Source organism: Crocodylus siamensis, chromosome 1, assembly GCF_052110815.1.
Source record: "Crocodylus siamensis isolate JL-2025a chromosome 1, ASM5211081v1, whole genome shotgun sequence".
Lineage (NCBI taxonomy): Eukaryota > Metazoa > Chordata > Crocodylia > Crocodylidae > Crocodylus > Crocodylus siamensis.
In genome coordinates, this window is record NC_143395.1 from 414,068,847 (window position 1) to 414,093,647 (window position 24,801).

A 24,801-nucleotide genomic window follows, 5' to 3' on the forward strand; every position below is an offset into this window, starting at 1 on the left:
TTTGTTGTCTGGCAACCACTGTGACAGTAACAAGGCCATAGATTTCTCCAGGGCTTGCTCTGTATTTCCAACTCATTTGCCTCTCAGAAGTCTCCTTGTGACATTCAATATGTGACAACTACACACATTAATTATTCAGATTCAAGGTCACTGGCCTGCCGTCTGCAATTGCTAACACAGGGAAGTTTTGCTACCCTTGGCACAGGGTTTGCCAAGGCATTCCTCCATAGCCATCGTTCTGGGGGCAGTCTAAATAGTCAAGGTAACGGCACGGCAGCATGATATGGCAGCATGATCCTGCAAAACTAGCTGACCTTCAGCTAGTGTCAATCAACATCTGCCAAAGTCAATTTATCCCAGCAGCACCACTTTATCCCAGCTAAGAATCTGGCCCAACCCATCCAAAGGAATACAATTGCCTGTTGACCTTCCCCCAGCAGTTTCATCTTCCAGCTGGCTGACTAGTGTACAATCACAATAATATATAGAGGAGCTAATATAGTGCAGAGTGGTGGAAAAGAACATTTAAAGAGTTGGTCCTTGCCAACCCTTGTGCTGTTGTGAGGGACAATTGCAGTTCTTATGTTTTTGGCCTATGGGGGAGTCCATTGCAATAGGTTAGATTATCACCACACCAACAGCCGCTGAGCAGATGTCTGGCTAACTTTTTCTCCTGTGATTCATGTTGTCATTTTAGATGAAAGATCTACGTCATGAAAACGTGAATCCATTCATGGGCTTTTTCTCCGACTGCGGCCTCTTTGCCATAGTGACAGAGCACTGTTCCAGAGGCAGCCTGGAAGACCTCCTGAGAAACGAGGATGTGAAACTGGACTGGATGTTCAAATCATCTCTTCTGATGGATTTAATTAAAGTAAATCCCCTGCTCACACTAGGAAAGCCCTGTGGTGGATGTAACTATATCTAATATAAACAAGCCAGAAGTTTGCAGAGGAGGACTGTGACTTCTCAGGAAAGCATCAGTCCTGTTGAATGGCCTTTTGCTGTTGACAAATAGGAAGGGGCCCAAGACACAAAGTTTGGCACTAGTTAGAGCAAAACGTGATCTGGTGTCTCAAAATAACCACTATTATTTTTTTTTTAAAAAGCGTCATTATTATATATTTAACAGGGAATTAAGTATTTACATCACCGGGATTTTCCTCATGGGCGTCTCAAGTCTCGTAACTGCGTGGTGGACGGGCGGTTTGTGCTGAAGATCACTGATTACGGATATAACGAGCTCTTAGAAGCACAAAAATGTCCGCGTGCTGAGCGATCACCAGAAGGTAGGCATTGCAGGGACAGACGGGCTGGAAATAGACGTCCGTTGATTTCACAGAACTAGTTGTGGGTCTTCCTAAAATTGCAGGTTGATGACGGCATGAAGAACTGCTCACTTATAAAACAACTGTTACGCATGTATCATATACTATTAAAATTGAATATATGCGCACTAATTCTAGTGGCTTTCTGGGGACTAAAAGCCAATAGAAAAACTACTTAATAGTGGAAAGGGATTTCGTTATAAGCAATGACAGCTGTTAAACACATCTTAATTAAAGAGTCCCCCAACTGGAACTTCATATCAGAAATAACCCTGAATTTCTGTGCTGTAGCGGATTTGGATTCAAATCCATAGACCCAATCTCAGCTTTGTAGTTTTGGATCTAGCTTTGATACCAAACTGAACAGAGATTGTTTTTTCAACTGGATGGGGATCATGACGGTGGAAATGGTCTGTTACTAGCACCTCTCTTGAAAGTCGTATTTCAAGCACATCACCGTTTTGTACCAAAATCGCTAGCCTGGCCCTATTTATCCTAGCTTGGCTCCTGCCTTGAGTTTCGAGTCATAAGCTCAGCTTACTCTTAATTCTGCTCTCCTGGTGTCTGTGGCTGTTTGTTATTTTTCTTAGTCGGGGTCAACTTTGGCCCTTATATATTTCAATGGGATTCTAGCTCCGGCAATTCCTTGCAGAAGTCGGACTGATCGCCATGTTTGAAGCATTCCTCATCCCAGGTAAACAGAATAGGCTGTCCTTGTGGGAAGCATTTTCCTTTGAATAGGAATAACCTATCACAAGGTCCATGCTCCTGTCTCAATAAAATGGTATAATAATTCAATGTTTCTTGGTTGGGAAGGCATTAAGCAAAGAAGTTTGTGGAGCGGGGAACAGTTTAAAGTGACAAAAATCTTAGATTTCTGGTCTTGGCGGACAGTTAAAAAGATAATTCAAGATTTCCCAAGGTGGAATCACAACTTTTGATGCACTGCAAAATCAAAGAGGCTGGTCCTGCAAAGATTTCACGCTTAACTTTACTCCTATCCAAGAAAATGCGGTGCATATTTATTGATTTGAAGGTTCAGGGCCTAACCTGGTGAAGTCATGAAAACAGCATGAGCATACAGGTCCTCAAGCTGTACCCAATGCCTTTGCCTGATACCTGGCTCCGTTATTTGGACTGAGCACTTGACTCATCTTAATGACTCTTCACTAGAGAAACACTGTAGAGAAGGGGTGCAATGCAAAGGGACGATGACCTTGAATAGCACAACATCTGTGCGATTTGGTTTCACATGAATGTGCTTAGGTGGCAACAACCTGAGCCCCAGTGCAGAAATGTCATCCCTCTGAACAATTCTGTTTTTCAGAACTGCTTTGGACAGCTCCTGAATTATTGAGAGAGCCAGACATGATCAGAACAGGCACATTTAAAGGAGACATTTATAGCTTCTCCATCATCTTACAAGAAGTAATTGTTCGAGGGCCGCCGTACTGTACCACGGATCTCCCTGCTGCCGGTAGGACGCAGTGCGGTTTTCATTTCGGAGCAGTAGAAAATCTGTAGCGTATTGAAAGGCTGCCTGTTGCATTTTCGTGTGAGAAAATGAGATTCCAATTCGGTTGATATTTTCTGGGACAAAAGCTTGATTTTACCTCAAGAAAATCAAAATGTTTCTTTTCTTTATCAACCCTTCCACCCACAGTGCTTCATGGGAGGTTCAGGTCCAGGTTTCACAGGCTTCACGGCTTCCTATGAGTCCTAGTCCCTAGTCGAACTACATTTCTGATAACGCACCAGGCGCTCCCCCGGCATTGAGGTGCCACAGTGAATCAGGACCATCTAAGTTCAAATATTATGACTTTTCATCCAGCTGCCAAAATATTGGCTTTTTTCCATGGGACAGAACTTGCATTACTCAATCACCTGTCCTGTAGTACATGGGGTATGTATTTATGGGCTGGAGAGTAGTATTTTGGGTCTTAGAAAGTAAGTAGCATTCACACACAAACAAGGACGAGTGGGGCAACATCATGCCATTGTAAATCCTTCCCTGATGCAATCATGCAGGACTGGGGCTTTGGGCTGCGATGAAATGCAGTCTCTATTCAGCATTTCCTAATGGCTATGTCCCACAAATTATTTTCCTGTTTAGATCATTTCATTCCTTGAATCAGGGAGAAGAACTCACACAATGGAGCGTTGGTGCCTTGTAGATAATTGGCAGACAAGGTTATTCGGGTAAATGTGGTAACTTTTTATTAGACCAACTGAATAATTAAAAGAAATGGTTTTTATAAGCTTTTGGGCACAAGCACCCTTTTTTGGGAATAAGGGGAGATAGATAATTTTGTAGATAGATAATTGCAAGCTCCTGATAATCAATAGCAAAGAGTTAGAGGGATCAGCTTAGGAAGAACCCAAAGAGATTTTGTCCCAGCCACTTAATGAATGTTTGAGAATCACCAAAACACCCACTAAAATCAGAGTCGGGTCACAGGTGATTTAGGAGCAATGGCCTTAAATTGCAGCAAAGGGAATGTACGTTGGCTATTTGGAGGCTTTCTCGGTCTGAGGGTGATTCAGAGCCGGAAAAAGTTACCTGGAGAGATGGTGGCATGTCCATCCCTGGAAGTTTTCAAGAGCAGGTTAGACAGACACTTGGCTGAGTTGGTTTAGTCGGGACAATCCTGCCTTGAGCAGGGGGCTGCACTAGATGATCTCCTGAGGGCCCTTCCAGACCTGCTTTTGTATGGTATGATTTTATAAGTGATGGGCGAAAGAGTAAGTCCGCTGGAGAGTGATTCATCAGTGTTAGCGTAGAGCATTGTGGGGAAGGAATTGTTGGGTTTTATATGGGTGTATAACACAAGAAGACCAGGATTTTGTTGGCAGCCCAACTGCTATCCCAATTCAATAGTGATAACAATAATGACGGTGAGATCATGGTGATGATGATGCCACAGGCTCTTTAATTAAGGATGCTCTTCTGCTTCTCAAGCCAGAATCAACACTGGCTCTTCTGCGTTCCCAGCTGTTCTCCCCACCTTGCCCATTAGTAGCATTTCCAGCAGTTTTCTCTAGCAGATGTTAAGCAGAGTGCTCTGTACTTACATGCTCTGATGGATAAAATGATGAATTTCCACTCATTGCTCCATAATGCTCAAGTAGCTCTCCCCACTGGAGTGAACTTTTTAAACTGTCTGATGAAATCATCTTTCCTGGCTCACCAAGGAAACATGCTGTTTGGGCCTTGTGTTTTGTTTCTACGTTGATAGGAAGCTGCAGAATTGCCTAAGACAGGAGGGAGATCTGAAATGTCATTGGTGGGAAACACTAAGATTGCCTTAAGTAACAGGAGGAGACCTTAAATATGAGGTAGCCAAAAACTTGACAACCTCTGGGTACTCACAATGCCAATTTTGGAAATAAAGGCTCTAGTCCTGGAAGGTAGTGAGAGCTGTGGGTGGTAATCAGCTCACAGGGGGTGTTCTCCGTCTTGCAAGACTGAAGCCTTTGATGACAGACCTTGCCATACAGCCTGCCTTTTTTTAAATAAGTGCCTTTTCCAATACCCTTTAAAAAAGAATTAAGTAAACTCCAGGAAGTCTTGTAATCAAACAACCTTATTGGCAGCTTAGGACCTGGAAGACCTGTCTGTCAATAGCCTTGCTATTGATAGCACAAGCTTCCTTCACGCTCCCTGCTACTCTACTTTATTTATGATGATGTGGGCCCCGCATCTAAGATAGCAGTTCAGTCTCTAGCTATTAAATCTCCCAGCCAAGTACTAGTAGCTGTTTATTATTACCTGGCAGCTAGGAACAGGGCAGAAACTATAAAGCCCATTATACACAGCAGCCAGATGCGGCAGTGTTGGCCAGACAGACTCAGGCCACGTTGGAGCCAACAATGGGGAGGCAAAAAGTGCAGTGCCTCTCCTGCCCACCAAATGACAGCCTCTGTGACATATTTTGCCATCTTCTTTTGCTCTAGAAATCATCCAGAAGGTGAAGAAGCCTCCACCCATCTGTCGGCCAAACATCGCCATGGAGCTGGCCCCCATGGAGTGTATTCAGCTGATGAAACAGTGCTGGAGCGAATCACCAGAACGAAGACCCACATTTGAGGAGGTATTTAATAAGGTCAGTAAGTAGGTTGTAGTCCTCTGCTATTCCTACTTGGAAGAGGAGTAGCTTTTTTAAAGGCAAGAGGTCTTTGAAGCTCACCTTGGCAGGGAACTAATGGCTCTGCTGTTGGCTCCCCATAAAGTCTTCAAACACTATTTACATCAGCTGGCCTGCTTTACGCCCCATACGTCACCTTCCAGTTCAGGTGTACTACAGCACGAGGCCTGAGCTGGGGTGGAATTTGAGTTGATGTCTCAGAAATGCAACGCTTACTCGCGTCGTGACAGGGTTAGGATTAACGTACGCATTGTGCTTTGGGTCTGTGAAGAGCGGAGTGTGAACGCCAGCTACCGTTTCACCTTGAACGGTTCACTAAAAAGCTTTTCGTTTGTTTTCAGGGCAATCGCTCAAGCACCTGGTAAGGTCCAAATTCAGCAGCAGACACTGGCTTCAATCTAATAGCTTGTGACATGCAGGAGATTGAGCTACATAATCCAGTGGTTCCCTTCTGTCCTTAAGCTCTGTGAACATATAAGGAATTGTGCTGTCAGATGCATCTGTGCAGTTCCCCTTTGATTTCAATAGATGGGAATGAGGCAGCATGCAACATAAAATCTGGGTTGATGCCCTGGATCCTCTGCTGGACCGCAGAAGTGCCCAGTACAACTCAGGAAGGGGAATAAAAGGAGACTGTGTACATGCTTGCTTAAGCAGGGGCACACATACTCAAGGGTGATAGCTCCAGGCCACCACTTGATTGGGCTTCCCCACAGGGGCCAAGATTTTCCCTACCTCTATGGAAACCCTGTGCAAAATAGGAATGGTGGCTTTATGCCCAAGAAGACTTATGTGGGATTTAAGTGTTGCTTAGCCTTTGAGCAGGGCTGGCCACCTGCTAATAAGACGGCTAAATTGATCTGGGATCTTAAACAGTTTATGCATTTGACAAAACCTTTCATCACAATTTCACCTTCAGCTTTGACAGGCGTAGGATTTTTCTCCGCTTCTGTCCCCCTGATACAAGCATCCCCGTGCTGATTTAAAATAATGTGGGGAAATGACCCTGCTGTTTAATTTTCCAGTTCAAAACCATCAACAAAGGCAAAAAAACCAATATCATTGACTCCATGCTCAGAATGCTTGAGCAGTACTCGAGCAACCTGGAAGATTTAATTCGGGAACGGACAGAAGAGCTGGAAATTGAAAAACAGAAGACAGAGAAACTTCTGTCGCAAATGCTCCCCCCGTAAGTAAAATAATGCAAGGGCAGTCTAGTTATGAAGCCACTCTGCCCTAAAGCAGGGGCAACAAAATGGGTGGACCACCTAAGCGGGATGTGGACTGCAGGGCTCCTCGGGGCTGGATCTGGACTCATGTCTGGTGCTGGGGCAAGTGGTAGAGGCTGCGCAGCCAGTTAATGCAGCCATCGCTTACCCACCGCTGTTGAAATTCATCCTTGGTGGGCCTCTGTACCCCCCACTTGCCTTGCTCCCAAATTCCCTGATCTTTGCAGAGGCCCATAAACCAGACGCCACCATTTCACAGGCTGGATCTGGCCCATGGGCCAAATGTTTGACACCCCTTCCCTACAGGACTCACAGGTGCTCTGAAAATTTCCCAAGCTACGGTTGTGATTGTGTGATTGGACACCGTTGCCCACATGGAGACCGACTGAGGTTAGGGACCTCTGGACATGTGCTCTCACAGGATCTATGCCTATGGCAGATGCATATTTTCTCATGTACAGACCATACCTTTATTTTTTTTAAAAACACCTGCTGGAAATTGCAATTTGTGTTGTAGGCAAGGAATATGGTAAGAGCAGTTTCTGCTGGTTACCAGGCAAAAGTAAAAATAAAATCTGCATGGACTCATAGAAAGCAGAACAACGGGCAGGCTCTGTTTTCTCGCTGCTGCTACTCTCAAGGATCTCTTTGTCTTCATTTTGCCTTTCAAAAATCAAGGTGTATATTTTATGCTGGGGTGCATGGTATGTGAGAAAATATGGTACTCTCCGCCCAGGTGAGAACCAAAGGTTCATCTGGAGCCAAAGTCAATTGCCTTCCACCCGCTACTAAAGAAATACTTGTAAATGGGTAGCAATGGATTATCCAGTTGTTATCTGGAGCCGCTAAGCAAGTAAAAGTCCTGGCCCTCTGATCAAAAGCTATACCAACACGTCACAATCTATAGCATCTTCCATCCTAAGATCATTTGAACTTACAAGGATAAAGATGCCTGTCATGTTGCCTTTCATCACCTCCTGTCATTGCAGGTCAGTGGCAGAAGCACTTAAAACCGGTGGCACAGTCGAACCGGAGTATTTTGACCGGGTCACCATCTACTTCAGTGACATCGTTGGATTCACGACCATCTCCGCCCTTAGTGAGCCCATTGAGGTGGTCGATCTCCTCAATGATCTTTATACACTCTTCGATGCTGTCCTTTGTAATCATGATGTTTACAAGGTGAGGAAAGGCTTATAACTCGGCCCCCCTGGTTGAAACCCCTTGGCTGGGGTGTTTCATTGACTGGTGTCTGTTTGGGTGCACGTCACCATTGCAGGGAAAACCAGTGCAATGCTTGAACTCCACTTCATGTCCACTTCTTAGCTGAGGCCCCAGAAGTGGTAATAAAATCAGACTCTTGAAGTTTAATTCCATTGGGTTTTTTTCCCTTCTTTTTCAGGTGGAAACAATTGGTGATGCTTACATGGTCGCATCGGGGCTTCCAAAACGAAATGGAAACAAGCACGCTGCTGAAATAGCCAATATGTCTCTGGACATTCTCAGTTCAGTGGGCTCTTTTAAAATGAGGCACATGCCAGAAGTACCAGTCAGGATACGGATAGGACTGCATACAGGTAGGTAGCAGCAGTCTGCTCTACTTGGTCAAGCTATGCAACCTGCAGATTCAAAACATTTATTTTTTACTTTTCTAGCCGCTCAGTTGCACTTGGAAGATATCACAGACCCTTCAAGCAGCAAGGGGGAAAATATTTCAAGCAGGAAAGTGACTATTATTACAGGCCAAACTGTAGCTTTTATTACACATAGACAACCCACTAAAAGGATTAGTCATGTGGATTAAATTTTAAGCACGATGCAGGGGTTTAGCCACATAGGTCTCACTGTTAAATGGAGCTGTGAAGTCAAATTCCTACAACAATAAACTGAAATGTAGAGACATGGAAAATACTTTCCTTGTAAAGAGAGATCAAAAAACATGTAGGGCAGAGAGAAATCAAGTAAGAAGGTACACAATACAAGCATAAAGCATACTGAGCGCTAGAAAGGCAGTAACTCGGATGTTTCTTTCTCAAATGATATTCAGTGACCAAACTACCAAGTTGCACGTTTTACACTGAAAAAAAAGAATCTGTTTTTCTATACTTAGCCTGCAGAACTCACAGAAATTCAATATAATGAAAGCTAAAGAGTTCATCGGATTCTTGCTGTAATTGGGATCCTACATAGATAATGAGACATCAGCTGTTACGCTATACAGGGTATAAACATTTTTTTCATGCATTAGGGCAGAAGTCAATTGCTAACCAACGGTGGTTAGGAAGATGCTGATTATTCCACAAATGTCAGTCGCTGTGTTTCTTGCACCTCTCTGAAGCCTTTAATATGGGCCGCTGTCAGAGCCAGGCCTATTTGTTAGACATTGACAGTGGGTCCAGACCTGTGGTTCTTAACCTTTTTTAGACAAAAGCTACCCTTTCTGAGAACAAACGTCTCTCTTGTTAGACTCAAGGCTCCCCCTCATTAGACTCAGGGCCCCCTTCATAACTTGTGTAAGTTGAGCGGCACCCTATTTCTAAAATGGATTTATTGCTGTGCTTACCTCCTTCCGGATGGGCTGGACAGTGGTGGTAGGGACCAAGTATGAGTCTTTACTTATCTTCTTGCACCTCCCAACACCCTTCAAAGGATCCTGTGTCACCCCAAGGTGCAGGACAACCCTGTTGAGAATCACTGGCCCAATCTCTGCTTCCCGCCCCAGCTGGCTGTGCGACCAGGCCACGGTGGCCATGAGGACTGCTGGCTCCCTTGTGGGACCCAGCATTATATTTTCAATAAGATTTTCCCCTTACAGGTTTCACAGACATTGCCTGATTTCATGAGCAGTGCTGGATTTTGTGACTTCTGCACAATCTGTGAAATTGTCATTTGAGTAGGTCCTTAGCTATGGGTTAGCAATTTGGTGCCAGGGGAAACACTGAGCAGAGAACTTCAGCTAGCACCCACTGGTCCTCAAATGCGTCTGAGGAGCCAGCGCATGCCTGCCTAAATAAAATTCTGGAGATGAGCATGGACAAGGGAAAGGAAGCTGTTAGAGACCAGGTACTGCAGTAGCTGGACTGCTGTTCTGGTCCACATCCCCATCCCCATCCCAATCCACAAGCTGAGTGTCATTGAGACATAAAACCTACCCTCCATAAATGCTGACCTCGTGAAGGAACACCTCGAGAAGCTGGATACCTTCAAGTCAGCCGGCCCTGACAACCTGCACCCCAGGGTACTCAAGGAGCTGGCGAGCGTCATAGCCCAGCCCCTGGCACGGAACTTGAAAAACTCCTGGCGCTCTGGTGTGGTGCCCGAAGACTGGAAGAAGGCCAATGTGGTGCCAATCTTCAAGAAAGGGAGGAGAGTGGATCCGGCTAACTACAGGCCCATTAGCCTGACTTCTATCCTGGGGAAGATCTTAGAAAAGTTTATTAAGGAGGCCATCCTTGAGGGACTGGCCCAGCCTAACATCCTAAGGGATAGCCAGCACAGGTTTGTTGCGGGTAGGTCTTGTTTGACCAATCTCATTTCCTTCTATGACCAGGGGACCTATCACCTGGACGAGGGAGAAGAGATTGATGTCATATATCTTGACTTCAAAAAAGCTTTTGATCTGGTATCCCACGATCACCTGTTGGCCAAACTGGCCAGTTGTGGCCTTGGCTCCACCACGATCTGCTGGCTGGGAAATTGGCTCCATGGTCGGACCCAGAGGGTGGTAATCGATGGCAGTCACTCATCGTGGTGCCCTGTGACCAGTGGGGTCCCTCAAGGCTCTGTCCTGGGACCCATCCTGTTCAACATCTTCATTAATGATGTGGACATTGGAGTCAAGAGTGGACTGGCCAAGTTCGCTGATGACACCAAACTTTGGCCAAGTTCGCCGATGACACCAAACTTTGGGGCAAAGCATCCACGCCAGAAGATAGGCGGGTGATCCAGGCTGACCTGGACAAGCTCAGCAAATGGGCGGACGAGAACCTGATGGTGTTTAATACCAAAAAATGCAAGGCTCTCCACCTTGGGAGGAAAACCTGCAGCACCCTTATAGGCTCGGCAGTGCTACGTTGGTTAGCACTACAGAAGAAAGAGACTTGGGGGTCATTACTGACCACAAGATGAACATGAGCCTGCAATGCGATGCTGCGGCTAGTAAAGCAACCAAAATGCTGGTGTGCATCCATAGATGCTTCTCAGGCAAATCCCGGGACGTCATTCTCCCCTTGTACTCGGCCTTGGTGAGGCTGCAGCTGGAGTACTGCGTCCAGTTTTGGGCTCCACAATTCAAAAAGGATGCGGAGAAGCTTGAGAGAGTCCAGAGGAGAGCCACGCGCATGATCAGAGGTCAGGAAAACAGATCTTACGATGACAGGCTGAGAGCCATGGGACTCTTTAGCCTGGAAAAGCGCAGGCTCAGGGGTGATCTGATGGCCACCTATAAGTTTATCAGGGGTGACCACCAGGATCTGGGGGAACGTTTGTTCACCAGAGCGCCCCGAGGGATGACGAGGTCGAATGGTCACAAACTCCTGCAAGCCCGTTTCAGGCTGGACATAAGGAAGAATTTCTTTACTGTCCATGCCCCCAAGGTCTGGAACAGTCTGCCATCGGTGGTGGTTCAAGTACCTACAATGAACACCTTCAAGAGTAAATTGGATGCTTATCTTGCTGGGATCCTATGACCCCAGCTGACTTCCTGCCCTTTGGGCAGGGGGCTGGACTCGATGATCTCCCGAGGTCCCTTCCAGCCCTAATGTCTATGAAATCTATGAAATCTATAAAGTAGTGCCCAACTTTTTATATATCCAAGCACTTTACCAAAGGGTCAGTGTCATTGTCTCCATTTTACATAGGAAGAAAGTGAAGCACAGGAAAGAAAAATGTCTTTCCAGTAATCAAGTAAGATTACAAAACTAGAAAATGAACCCAGGTCTTCCATGCTTTAAGCCAATACCTGACTCGCTAGGCCCTCCCCTGAGCCCTGTGCTCCTCTTTCATTTCTCTACTGGGAGATTTAGGTTCATTCATGTTTGCAAAATGTTTGAAGAAGAGCATACCCCCAAACTCACTTCCTCATAGAGGAGCTTTCTGAAATGCTGATGTTCAGCTCAGAAAGATTGGATTTAAATGTGCAACATCTGTTGGTGTGTGCTGACAGGAGTCATGCAACTTGACTTCTCTGCATACTAGCAAAAATGTACTCCTAGGTAGTGTATGAATTGTATTATTTTGCTTTGTTTTTACAAAGTTTGTAAGTCTGGGAAGCAACTTGAGCCATTAATTGTTGTGTGCGGAGGTTGGTTGCTTGGGTTTTTTTTAAGCTAATATAGCATTTCGGTTTCGGAAGCCAGCTTTGGCTGTGCAGCGAATTCGGGAAGGATGAGATGCACTAAAATAGTCCAGATTAACACCACATGGGTAATGCAAGAACCTGTGGTACAGGCAGAAGGAGCTCTTCAAGTCACTGAGCCAAAGGAGTGCTTGAATGACCCTATTCTCCACATTTTTCTTGGGAAGGAAAAAGCCATAAAGCATTTTTATTGGTAGAGTGATGAGGAAGCACTAGATGGGGGCCCTGGTTGATATGTTCTGCATTTTGGAGAGGGTGGGTAAGAGCCTTTGCAACACCTCTTGAGTGCCTATGGGTAGCTGGAAGGTGATGAGAGAAGCTCGTGCTCCTCTTTGGAAATAGTAGAAACTGCCATGGTCATGCGTGCTGCAAAGGTTACAGGCGGCTATTCTGCTTGCTTTCACCCAACGTTAGAGTTGCCAACTATGACTAAAGCTATTCCAGGAAATTTTTTTCCCCAGCATGACATAAGTTCATTCATTGTATTATTCAGCCTGTTCACGATATCAAACTGGGAGATCGATGCCGATTCCAGTAGACTCCTGGCCAATCCGGGAGGGTTGGCAACCCTGCCCAACATGGGGAGAGTGACATAGGGAAGTTCTGCTAGCCATTAAATACCTTGTTGGACTCATCTGAGCCCAATTATCTCCTGCCCATGGCAGGGGACTGGACTTGATGATCTTACAGGTCCCTTCCGGTCCTTCTTTCTAGGATTCGATGATTCTATTACATCTGCCTCCTGCACACACTGCTGACTGGTTGGGGGAGCACAGGGGAGCACATGCCCCCCTGAGATTGGCCCCTGACTTAGCACCACTCAGGACAGGGCATATTTTTTTGATGCGCGGGCTGGCGGTGTGTTGGGGTGGGGGCACTAAGCCACGGCACAGAAATATAGGAGTGGATATTGGGCTTTTGGCCTGCCCCTGGGCCTGCCCACAATTTGTGCCCCACCAGACTCAAGAGGCACCAGTCACCCCTGCCTGCACATCTGGCTTGGTGGAGGGGGAAGGCCAGTTTTTGGTCTACAGTGAAGTCTTGAAGAGACTTGATGGAGCCAAAAATCTTGTGACGGGACCGTCTCTCCAACAAAAGCAGCTGAGGCGTTCAAACACTGGCAACGTCCAGGCTGGAGCTGAACAGCAGGAGAGGGCGGTGGGGGAGAGGATGAGCTTTTCCAAGCATGCTTAGAGGCCCCTGTTTCTCAGGGCCTGAATCTCTGGCAGCCAGCCTTGTACTTTGCTCAGTTTATGAACCTCTGCGGTATTACTGATGGCTGGTGCAGAGGCTTAGCCAACGTGGCTCATTAACGAACCCAGGTCCACCGGCAACAAGCCATTTTAAAGCAAACCCAGAAGGGAGGAACCCGTCATAATGAGGCCACGGGGCCCAAAGCTCTCATCACAGCCATTCCGGTTTCCTCTTAAACTTGTTACTGTGGGAGCGCGATCCCCGAATGAATCAGGTCTTGTTCAGCCCGTCTTGACAAGGCAGAACACATGCGTGCAAGTGGCGTTAACTAGCAAATTCAGTTAAGTGAAGGGCCAAATATTTTTTCTGGCCTGAGACTTAGATTCACGGTACAGACTGTCTTTTCATGCTGTGTTCATGCAATGCAGAGCACAGCGGGGTCCTGGTTTAAACAGAAGCCCCTGTATCTTACTGCAGTACAGCTAGGAATGGACTGATAATATATTGCTGCCAGTGCATTACGACACGTGTCTTGAACAGCTTGTACTTTTCCTTGATATCTTCCCTGGCTGGCTATTGTGATAACGTTTAGCTTCTCTAGACACGAGCTTTTCCCCCCACAAAAAGGATGACTTTAATCTTGAACAGACTTGTTTCTGTGCTTTTAGAATTGCCGTAACTTCCCACGTGTACCACGACGTCTTCGCTTACCTATATGATACATGACCATGATGTATTATCACTACTCATGCCTATATGTTTTAAGCTGGTATGGACAGGGACTCAGATAGGATAAACTAAATCTATACCCAGAATAACCATAAAGTGGAAGGGCTACATGCACTTATAATGTTATCTAGTAACACTCAGCCACAAACACATGTGTACCCCTTAACACACAGCTGGTGTAAGTGTACCTGAATAAAAATACAGAGAAGTCTATTCCATCCAGGAAGAGCACACACCAATGCAGATGATTTCTCAGCCTGATGAAGGGTATTTGTACCCGAACGCTTGCAAAGAAGAATTTGAGTCTAATAAAAGAGATCAGATGAATACAAAGAACCTTGTCTGCCTTCTCTCAGATAAATGGTGCAGCTCCTCACCTAACTGGGATTGTTGTGTCAGCTATCCAGGTTGTAGCCGTATTGGCCTAGAGACACAAGGAATCAGAACTCATGGCAGAGGTGATCTTTTTTATTAGAATGACTAGAAGTTTGCAAAAAAAAAAGTCTTTATTTGCAAGCTTTCAGGCAAGCACAGGATCGTTGCGGGCATTCATTTTGTAAACGCAATTTTTAAATGCAGGTGCCTGCACGTACATACTCACCTTACCTCTTTGGAGCATAATCCGGGCTGAGACCCTGACATGAGATGTGTACGTCCTGTCTGGACAATTGCATTTTAAAACTCTGTGTGTGTGTGCGCGCGCGTGCGTGCATGAGACAGAGAAAATCCTCCAGGCGTATCGTCTTGCTGAAAATTTGGCACGCAGCATGACTTCTTGGAGAGCTACTTTAGAAAGGAGTGGATCTTGAATAAGGCATGAGATACAGGGAAAGTAAACATTGGTTTGCCAGACAGACAATAATCGTGTCTCCTTTTCTAGGGAGGGATGCGGTGTGGTCTGATGCATTGCCAAGATCACTTCAGTTCTGCTCCTGACTTTCATGCTACCTGGTGGTGACCTTGGGCAAATTCCAGCTCTAAGTCTCAGTTCCTCTCTATATTAATGGAGGGGGGGGGGGGTTATAACTAACACATTATAATGGGATATAAGTAAGCCAAGGAGATTTTGTAGGCTGTCTAAACAGAGGTGAAATACACCCTAAATGAGCTGTATCAGACCAGTGGCATGTCCCGGTCCCAAAGAGCTTTGTCTTCTAGGCCCAATAAAGCTCGATTACTATCCAGGGTAGTTCTTAGTCCTTCCGCACGGATAACTAACGCCAAGGGTGATCAACTCTTAAAACAATCCATTTCCTTGTATGAGCCTATGGCTTTCACAGCAGAGGTAAGTCTCAAACCCACCATTATTCACGCCAGTCTCACTATGGACCCCCTCTTTCTTACTGATGCATTGCTGGGATGTTTGCTTGCAGGGCCTTGCGTAGCAGGTGTGGTGGGCCTGACAATGCCTCGCTACTGTCTGTTTGGGGACACGGTGAACACCGCTTCGCGAATGGAATCCACCGGGCTGCGTAAGTGCTCGCGGCAACGTGCGTAGATGAGCGATTAGCACGGCTTGCAAGAGCGCCGAAGCGCTCCTTGTTCACTTTAAATGTTTAAGCAAAGTCGGGGCTGGAGAAAGCTGCAGGTGTGAAGTCGCCAAGGGTGGCATCACCCAGGGACAGCTGAGACCAGGGATGTGACCGCCTCCTGGCAAATGGCCTTTAGCCTAGACGGCAGCTCAGTCGCACTTGTTCTGAAGATGCCAACAGCGCGACCGCTCAGCGCCAGCTGCCAGGAGTTTATGTGAGGTAGAAACCCATCAACTGAGTCTTGGAGAGAGAGTGGCACCGAACCATACTCTGCATCCCCTGACCTGCATCGCATTGACTAAAGTGAATGATTTGCTGGGCATATTGCCCCATTTTCCTTCCTCTGGAGGGTACCAATCATAACCTTCTGTTGGACAGAAAAATGCTGGGCTTTCAGTATGACACGCAGGTCTCTTAATCTACTGCTCTTTTATAAGACACACTACTGCAAAGATATAGTGACAAAAATGGCAGATTACAAGATTCTGCAAGTGCTATACCTAAAAGGTGTCCATGGCCATGAAAACATCAGAGAGAGAGAAAGATAAAGAGAAAAGGAGAGACTACACAAGAATGTGATGCGGGGTGAAAGTTTTATTGATTCTTTTCCTTCTCAGTAAAGTCATCCTAATAAAATCCTTTTCCTTACCAAGCCCTCATGAATTGTTAAGGAAACAAATATGTAAAGAACATTTGAGAGCGCTTTTTCCTCCTCCTCATAGTTATTGTTTCTGGTTTTCATACTCCTGGGCTTGCAAACTAGGCATTTTTAGGGTTCAATCCTGTACCACGGACATCAATGGGTGTTTTGTTCATCGGTTTGGTGGAAGCCAGTTCAGACCTTCTATCCAAAGAGCAAGATTTTCAGATGCAAAATGGCAGGCACATTTTAGCTCTCTTTACGCTTTTGCAAATCTCTCCTTGCGTGTATTTGCTTCTGAGAGAGAGAAAAATAACTAGTACATTGAACACCTCTACAATATTACCTGGAATGCCTTTTTGATGGATGCAAACATCATGTTGTGGCCTGTAGAACTGAAACCTTGAGAGTTTACAGTAAGTGTATGTCCCCTAGGGAATTTCCTCTGCCCAGTGGTATAAGGCTTCCCCTGGTAGCCCTGACAACTTGCAAGATACTGAAGATTAAATTTATCATTTAACATGAAGTGAACACTGTCTGGGCTATGATTGCAACCCGTGTAATTGTGGGGGCACATTACATATTTGGAGGTGTTTGGAGAGGCAATTTTGTTGACCGGATTTTTTTAAACAGAAGAACGGCAATTTGAACTTGTTCTGAGATTGAGAATATTGGCTATCCCAGTTCCCAGCAAGATGCAGCTCAGGGTTGCTCCAAATACTAGTGTATCCCTTCTCATAATGATGAGAAGGGATGGGAAGGATTTCTCATAATATCTACTGCTATAGCTTGAACTCGCAGGCTTCTCTGTACATAGAAATCTCACTTCCCAAACATGAGATCTTTGGCCTTCCCATTAACATTAACTGGCGTAACTACCAGATCCCTGGAAGCAGAGAAGAATGGGAGAGCCTCAGCCTTGAAAAAAGAGCCGATCACAAAAAAAAGAAAGAAAGTTGGTGAAAATGTTTTAGAAATAGTTTCCTTGTATTTTCCAATGGCAAGTCAATATATTTCTATCAGCTCCTGAGATGGTCGAAATACAGGCTGGGGAAAGGAGGGATGTCACAAGATAAACTCATTTCCCTTCTTTTTTTTTTTCTCCTTTAAATGCAAGCAACTTTGTGCAGCTCTGGTCAAAATCCATTACTGTAACTAGCTGGGTCAGAAAGCCTGGTCCTGAAGACCATGCGCAGCCTCCATTTGCCTCCTATTTATCCAAACCCCCATTTTTCAGAAGGCTTAGTAACACATCAAGAGGTACCGTACCCTGCCCAGTTAAACATCGCAAAGCCAAGCACCTGCAATTGTGGGGTAATTCCCAGTATATTTTTGCCAGCTGAAATAGTGGATACGTCACATTTTGTGGCAGAAAACAACACAACTGCTTTGCTTTCCCTTGATTGGACTCATTGTAAAAAAACCAAAACAAACCCTTGCTTCTTACGTATTCCCTGCACCACCGTGGTTACAATAACGCTCAAACCTTGCTTTCCACTCGCAGCTTACAGAATCCATGTCAACCGAACCACAGTGGAGACGCTTCAGAGTCTAAATGAAGGCTATGAGATAGTACTCAGGGGGAAAACAGAACTGAAGGTAAGAAACCCAAGGGTGCGTGGCACAATTTGTGGGAAGGCTTTCTCTTCAAGGGTGGTAGCCTCTCTCATGGCCTCCACCCATCAAGTCCCTGTTCCCTCAAAGCCCTCATGAACTGTTCCCGTCACCCATTTCTTGTGCAGTTAATATCTGAGTGAATTCTTGACATCACAGGAAACTCCAAGCAATTAGCTGACTATTGATTTTCACATGTTGTTCTTGGGAATGGGACCCGCCAAGGCTGCTTGGGACGATCATGATGGAGGAGTAGAGTTCATGGATCCAACTCAGCTTGGGAAGTCCTTGCTGGGGGGAGTGGACCCATTGGTGCCATAATAAAAGAGCCTCTGCCCAATGAGATACTCTCTCTCAGTTTTTAAGCCCTGGAGTTCATTTTAAAAGACAGCTGAGGTCAGGCCTATGGAAACGATCTACTTGAGTAACTGTGGAGCTCTGGAGCTGTTTTGCTGAACTCCCTAGCTTTCATCCAAATGCCTGCTCTGCCTCAGCATCCTGCCAACGTGTGGGAGGCATGGGATGGAAAGCAGTGCTCCAGGCCAGGTTCTCAGCTGGTATAAACCAGTAGAGTCCAATGTCTTTGAGGGGATTGTGCCAACTTCTAGCACTTTACTCACTGCAAATCCAGCGCTCTGCTCACTACTTTGTCAGGTAACAAGATAGCTAGGGCTCTGCTGCTACTCCTCATGATCTGGGATGCCACAATCCATGAGTACTTCATAGCCAAAGAATTAAGAATGGGTGGGAATTGAGGCTTTGCTGGAAGTGAATGAGGGTGGCTGAACCAAGTCCTTACCTAGGAGAACATAGCAGATGTTCACTGATTACTAGGCATGAGCTTTTGTATGCTACAGTCTACTTTGTCAGATGTTATGAGTGGACTTGCAGAGAGCTTGGGTACTAAATTGAAAGGAATAAGGTCATCAAAATACAAAAGATGGGGGAAGGAATATTCTTTGTATTTAAATGACCATATGCCTTTCTATTTGGTAACCCTGCACTCTGCGAGTCCATTCATGCTTCACACTTCATCATCTGATGAAATAGGCTGTAGCCTACAAAAACATGTCTCTCTGATTGAGTTAGTGACCAGGGGTGGGCAATTATTTCAGGTGAAGGGCCGCTTACTGAGTTTTGGCAAGCCATCGAGGGCTGCGTGACAGGCAGCCACGGCAGATATGTATTAATTTTCTAAATTTTTTAGGGGCCTGGAGGGCCGGATAGTATGGCCTGGTGGGCTGCATCTGGCCCATGGGCTACATTTTGCCCACCCCTGAGTTAGTCTATAAGGTAAGACCCTGCTCTGCCTTCTGCCTAGCTTCAGGCTTACAAGGCTAACTTTCCAGTAGCGCAGCATAAACTACCTGCACAGAAAAGTCAGTGCTCAGCTTCTGAGGTTTCACTGATTTTCACAACATGGATTTGAAAAGGGCCTGTTTTGCATGTTAAGTTTGATCCAGAACATAAGAGAGATGACTGTGTATCTTCTGTGCTCAGTGTCTTTCAAAGTATATTATGTAAATGCAGTGCAACCCAGGGGTTATAAAGAATTTGGGTGAAATCCTAGACTCACTGAAGTCAAGAGGAATTTTGCCTCTGTCTTCAGCTGGAATGAGATTTCACAATGCATCTTTTTCTGCCGAATGCAATGTATCTGCAGAGGGTAAGCCACAAACACAACCAAGCAAACTCAGCCTCAGTCTCCCCCTGCTCCAGGCTAATGGTTATGCTTTCCATATCTGGGGAGCAAGAGTACTTTCCAGTTCCAGTTCATAGCCCATATTATTCAGGATATAAGGAAGCTTTTCATTTATGATTAAAAATAGCAATGATAGACCAAACATAACATCTCTGTAACCAAGAAAGCCAAGAGTATCTCTTACTAGTTAAGATCCACATAGGCAAGTAGTTTACTCTTAAGATGACGGTACTTAGAAAACGAATTCATAGATATATACACCCTCAAAATAACGCTTTAAAACTGCTTTCCCAGTAAAAAGTACCCTAGATATTTTCTCTCTCTGACACCTCTCAATAAAGCACTGAGCTATTGGCACAGGGAGATCCTAATTGCAATGGACTTATTTTCACATTAAATCCAGCTATCATTGTAAAGCCTCTCGACTAACCCTGCGAGCACCACGTTCAGCCTTGGAGCAAGTTGGCAAATGTACCTACAGTTCCTTAGCTCTGTCAAACTATATAGTTTTTAGGGCTGTGCAACGCTTCAGGTGGTGATTCGATTTGGAGGAGATTGGAGGAGATTCGGCCCAATTCGGTGGCTGAATCTCCAAATCCAAACTGAATCATTTAAAGGTCCAAATCAATTCATAGCTCTCTGAATCTTCAGAAAAGATTCAGAGATCTTTGATGATTTGGGAAGTCCCCAGTGGCTGCAGCAGGGAGCTGCAGCTGACTCCAAGCTGGTAAGTATTAGGGATGGTGGGGAGGAGGGGACCAGGGGGGGACCCCAGCCAGCCTCCCAACCCCCCTACTCAGCATGGGGCAGTGGGGGTCAAGAGGGATCACCCCCCACCTGGCAATACCCGGTGAGCTGGGGCTTTTTGTTAACAAGTGCCGGAGCTGGGGCAGATGGGGCAGCCATTGCCAGGCTGGGAGAGGGGTGGGGCATGGGCCTGGCCTGCCTGATTACTGCCTGATTACTGTTCAACATCTTCATTAACGATGTGGACATTGGAGTCAGGAGTGGACTGGCCAAGTTCGCCGATGACACCAAACTTTGGGGCAAAGCATCCACGCCAGAAGATAGGCGGGTGATCCAGGCTGACCTGGACACGCTCAGCAAATGGGCAGACGAGAACCTCATGGTGTTTAACACCGATAAATGCAAGGTTCTCCACCTTGGGAGGAAAAACCTGCAGCACCCTTATAGGCTCGGCAGTGCTACATTGGTTAGCACTACAGAAGAAAGAGACGTGGGGGTCATCATTGACCACAAGATGAACATGAGCCTGCAATGCGATGCTGCGGCTAGTAAAGCGACCAAAATGCTGGCGTACATCCATAGATGCTTCTTGACCAAATCCTGGGACGTCATTCTCCCCTTGTACTCGGCCTTGGTGAGGCTGCAGCTGGAGTACTGCGTCCAGTTTTGGGCTCAACAGGATGTGGAGAAGCTTGAGAGAGTCCAGAGGAGAGCCACGCGCATGATCAGAGGTCAGGAAAACAGATCTTACGATGACAGGCTGAGAGCCACGGGACTCTTTAGCCTGGAAAAGCGCAGGCTCAGGGGTGATCTGATGGCCACCTATAAGTTTATCAGGGGTGACCACCAGGATCTGGGGGAACGTTTGTTCACCAGAGCGCCCCAAGGGATGACGAGGTCGAACGGTCACAAACTCCTGCAAGACCATTTTAGGCTGGACATCAGGAAGAATTTCTTTACTGTCCGAGCCCCCAAGGTCTGGAACAGTCTGCCAGCGGAGGTGGTTCAAGCACCTACAATGAACACCTTCAAGAGTAAATTGGATGCTTATCTTGCTGGGATCCTATGACCCCAGCTGACTTCCTGCCCTTTGGGCAGGGGGCTGGACTCGATGATTTCCCGAGGTGCCTTCCAGCCCTGATGTCTATGAAATCTATGATTTGGAGATTTGGCAGCTATGCTTACAAGTTACTTGTTGGTTTAGGGGCATGATTATTGGTTTGGGTCTGAGAAGTCCTGGGTTCAAATCCTGAACACACTCTTCCTTAGTGATAGACAGGGAGAACAAGGCTGAGCTTGTCAGTGAGCTTTGTTGCCTCAGTGTTGCTGAACAAGGTTGAAGATAAGTATCCTAATGGGCTCTTAGATGGCATCAGAGGGACACCAGCCCACCAGCTATTGATGCTGACTTGGTGCAGAGTCACTTGGATGGACTGGATGTGTTCATGTCAGCAGGCCTGAATGAGCTTCAGCTGAAGGAATTGGCTGGTGTCATAGCAGAGCCACTGGCATGGCTGTTTGCGTACAGGTGGAGCTCGGGTCAGGTCCCAGAAGACTGGAAAGGGGCCAATGTGGTCCCTATTTTCAACAAGGGGAGGAAGGAGGATCCAAGTAATTATAGGCCAGTCAGTCTCATCTCCATCCTTGGAAAGGTCTTTGAAAAGATTATGAAGGATCATATTTGTGCAAGTGCAGTGGGAAAAATAATGCAGCAGGGAAACCAGCATGGATTCATAGCAGGTAGGTCATGGCTGACCAGTCTGGTTTCATATCATGACAGGGTCACACAACGCTTAGATGCAAGAGTAGAGGTAATTTTCTTGGACTTTAGCAAAGCCTTTGATACTGTATCTCATCCTATTCTCATAAATAAATTAAAAGGCTGTGACAGATGTTTACACGATCCGGCGGGTGGCAAATTGGCTTAGCGGTCGCACCCAGGGAGTGTTAGTAGATGGGTCGGTATCGACTTGGAAGGATGCGGGTAGCGGGGGTCCCACCAGGTTTGGTCCTTGGACCTGGACTTTTCAGTATCTTCATCAGTGACTTGGATGTGGGAGTGAGGTGTACTCTGTCCAAGTTTGTGGATGATACTAAATGGTGGCGTTAAGTCCAGAGGCAAAAATACTTGTTCTCCCTGTCTGTCACTAAGAAAAGGCTCGTCCGGGATTTTACCTGGACAGGTTAGAAAAGTAGGCACTACACAATAGGATACAGTGGACAACAAGGACAAGTGGAGAGTGCTGCACCTAGGGTGCAAAAATATCCAGCACGCCGACTGGCTGGGAAGCGACCATCTCAGCAGCACAGAAGCGGAAAGGGACCTCAGAGTCATAGGGGACTCCAAGATGAACATGAGTCGTGAGTGTGATGAAGTCATCAGCAAACCTAACTACACTGTATCGTGCATCAGCAGATGCATAACAAATAGAGCCAATGAGATGATACTTCCCCTCTATGCGACATTGGTCAGACTGCAGCTGGGGTGCTGCGTCCAGGTTTGGGCACCGAACTTCAAGAAGGATGTTGATAGACTCGAGAGGGTCAAGAGGAAGCCACTCATACGGTTAGGGACTTACAGGATGAGCCCTATGAGGAGAGACCAAGGGATGGACCTCTTCAGCCTCTGCAAGAGAAGGCTGAGAGGTGATCTTGTGGCCACCTACAAATTTATTAGGGGGGAGCAGCAAGCGGTGGGAGATGCTCTGATTACCAGGGCACCTCTTGGGGTAACAAGGAACAATGGTCACATACTGACAGAGAGAAGATTTAGGCTAGAGATCAGGAAAATCTTCTTCATGGTAAGGGTGGACAAAATCTGGAATGGGCTCCCAAGGGAGGTGGTGCTCTCCCCTACCCTGGGGGTTTTCAAGAGGAGGTTGGATGGGCATCTGGCTGGGGTTATCTGACCCCAGCACTCTTTCCTGCCCAGGCAGGGGGTCAGACCCGATGATCTGTTGAGGTCCTCTCTGACCCTAGCGTCTATGAATCTATGAATTTATGAATCTCCAAATCAGATTCGGCTGAATCGAATCGGGGCAGTGATTTGAATCACTGAATCAAATCACTGTCCCCTGAATTGGCTGAATCCAAAGCCAATACTAGCTGCTTTGCACAGGCCTAATAGTTTTAAGTGAATTGCTTTAATTCGGGCCATTCTTCTATGCTGAACAACGTATGTTCTTTTCGTGCAAGGTACTCAAGCTCAGTGCAAAAGCCCTCTTCTCAATTTAGCTATATGTTGCTCAAAAACAAAAACTCTGCCTTCAAATGCACGTGCAGATCTTGGAGAATGAGTGTGTAAGAGATGGCTCTCAAATTCTGAATGTTACAGATGTATTTTCTTCTTAGGGCAAAGGGATAGAAGATACATATTGGCTAGTTGGGAAACAAGGCTTCCTGAAACCATTACCAGAACCTCCTGACATAAAACCAGGGTAAGTATAATTTAGCTGCTGATACAATCAATAATCTTGTAAGAGGGATGCTGTGAGGTAACGGGCCACCAAGCTAATTTATCTTTCCATGATGTTGGTTTGCAAAGTGCATGTTGATCTTCACAGGTAACTTTTTTCTCAGTACAAAGGTGGTGCTATCATCCATAGCTGGTTGTCCCTTGCTAGAGGTGGATGGTGGTGTATCTGTCCTGACTTCATTAGGGCATTTGAAAATGTTGACCAAGAGATCTGATTGAATGACCTTGCAGGAGCACATACGTAGGCTCTTTGGTGGCCCCTTCCATGAGCACACTTACACGTGAGCTCCCCAGGGTTTGCTTTTGTTACCCCTTCCTAGACTACTAGAGGAGCCAGTGAGAAGCCGAGGTCTTCAGTGTCACCACCACATAGGTGACAACCAGGCCGATGTCTCTTCCCCATCAAGTCTCTACAAGACAACAGCTTCATTCCCCCTGAGCACCATCCCTCCTGGGGACTGAATGAGTCTGGGATCCTATGAAATAAGTAGCATGAGATGAAGTAATAAAAGATTGAATCATAATTAATCTGCAGAAGGGGACAGGATTAAGGATGCACAAGTAATCTTAATGCTAGCATCTCCTATCTTTTGAGTGCTTGATTTTGCAACCTGAGCATGCTTTCCTCATAGCTTTTGGTATGTAATATGTACATGTCAAGACATGGTGTGTCTAGTGGGTAGTGTACACGACTTGGAGTCAGGAAACAGGCCTTGCCTCTAACTTCCTGAATGATGTTGGGCAACCTGGAGTCTCAGTTTCCTGTGTAAAGCAAGGAAAGTACCTTCCCACTTTGGGAGAGAATATAACGTACATCCAGCTTTTGCACCTCTGCAGCCACATCTGAACTTCGGAAGGCCTGTGTGGGTTTTAAAGAGAATTACACTTGGGCCATAGCTTGCCAAGTGTCTGTGGATCTGTCTGTCTGAAAAGACTGTGTGGCACCTTTGGCTTGGAGGCATGTTCTTGCTCTATTCCAGCTGCTCACTCCATAGGCCACAGCTGTGAAACGCAGAGTAATTCAGGACTGTGCAACTTCAGAGGAGGTGGGTGCTACATGCTGTGGCCCCCTCAGGCCCCACTGCCTTACCCCTGAGGGGTACGGGCAGA

The 24,801-nt window shown here is 46.2% G+C and overlaps 1 protein-coding gene across 1 annotated transcript in view; it reads left to right on the plus strand.

Moving 5' to 3' along the window:
- GUCY2F (guanylate cyclase 2F, retinal) overlaps positions 1 to 23,657 on the plus strand; it is a 45,657-nt gene extending 22,000 nt beyond the window's left edge. Inside the window, exons 8-17 of the mRNA XM_090031778.1 lie at positions 698 to 874; positions 1,133 to 1,289; positions 2,656 to 2,805; positions 5,283 to 5,431; positions 6,499 to 6,662; positions 7,692 to 7,884; positions 8,105 to 8,279; positions 15,355 to 15,453; positions 17,658 to 17,752; positions 23,568 to 23,657. Of these exons, the coding sequence (XP_089887904.1) occupies positions 698 to 874; positions 1,133 to 1,289; positions 2,656 to 2,805; positions 5,283 to 5,431; positions 6,499 to 6,662; positions 7,692 to 7,884; positions 8,105 to 8,279; positions 15,355 to 15,453; positions 17,658 to 17,752; positions 23,568 to 23,657 (1,449 nt within the window). The remainder of the gene's footprint in view (positions 1 to 697; positions 875 to 1,132; positions 1,290 to 2,655; positions 2,806 to 5,282; positions 5,432 to 6,498; positions 6,663 to 7,691; positions 7,885 to 8,104; positions 8,280 to 15,354; positions 15,454 to 17,657; positions 17,753 to 23,567) is intronic.
- The last annotated feature ends 1,144 nt before the right edge of the window (positions 23,658 to 24,801 follow it).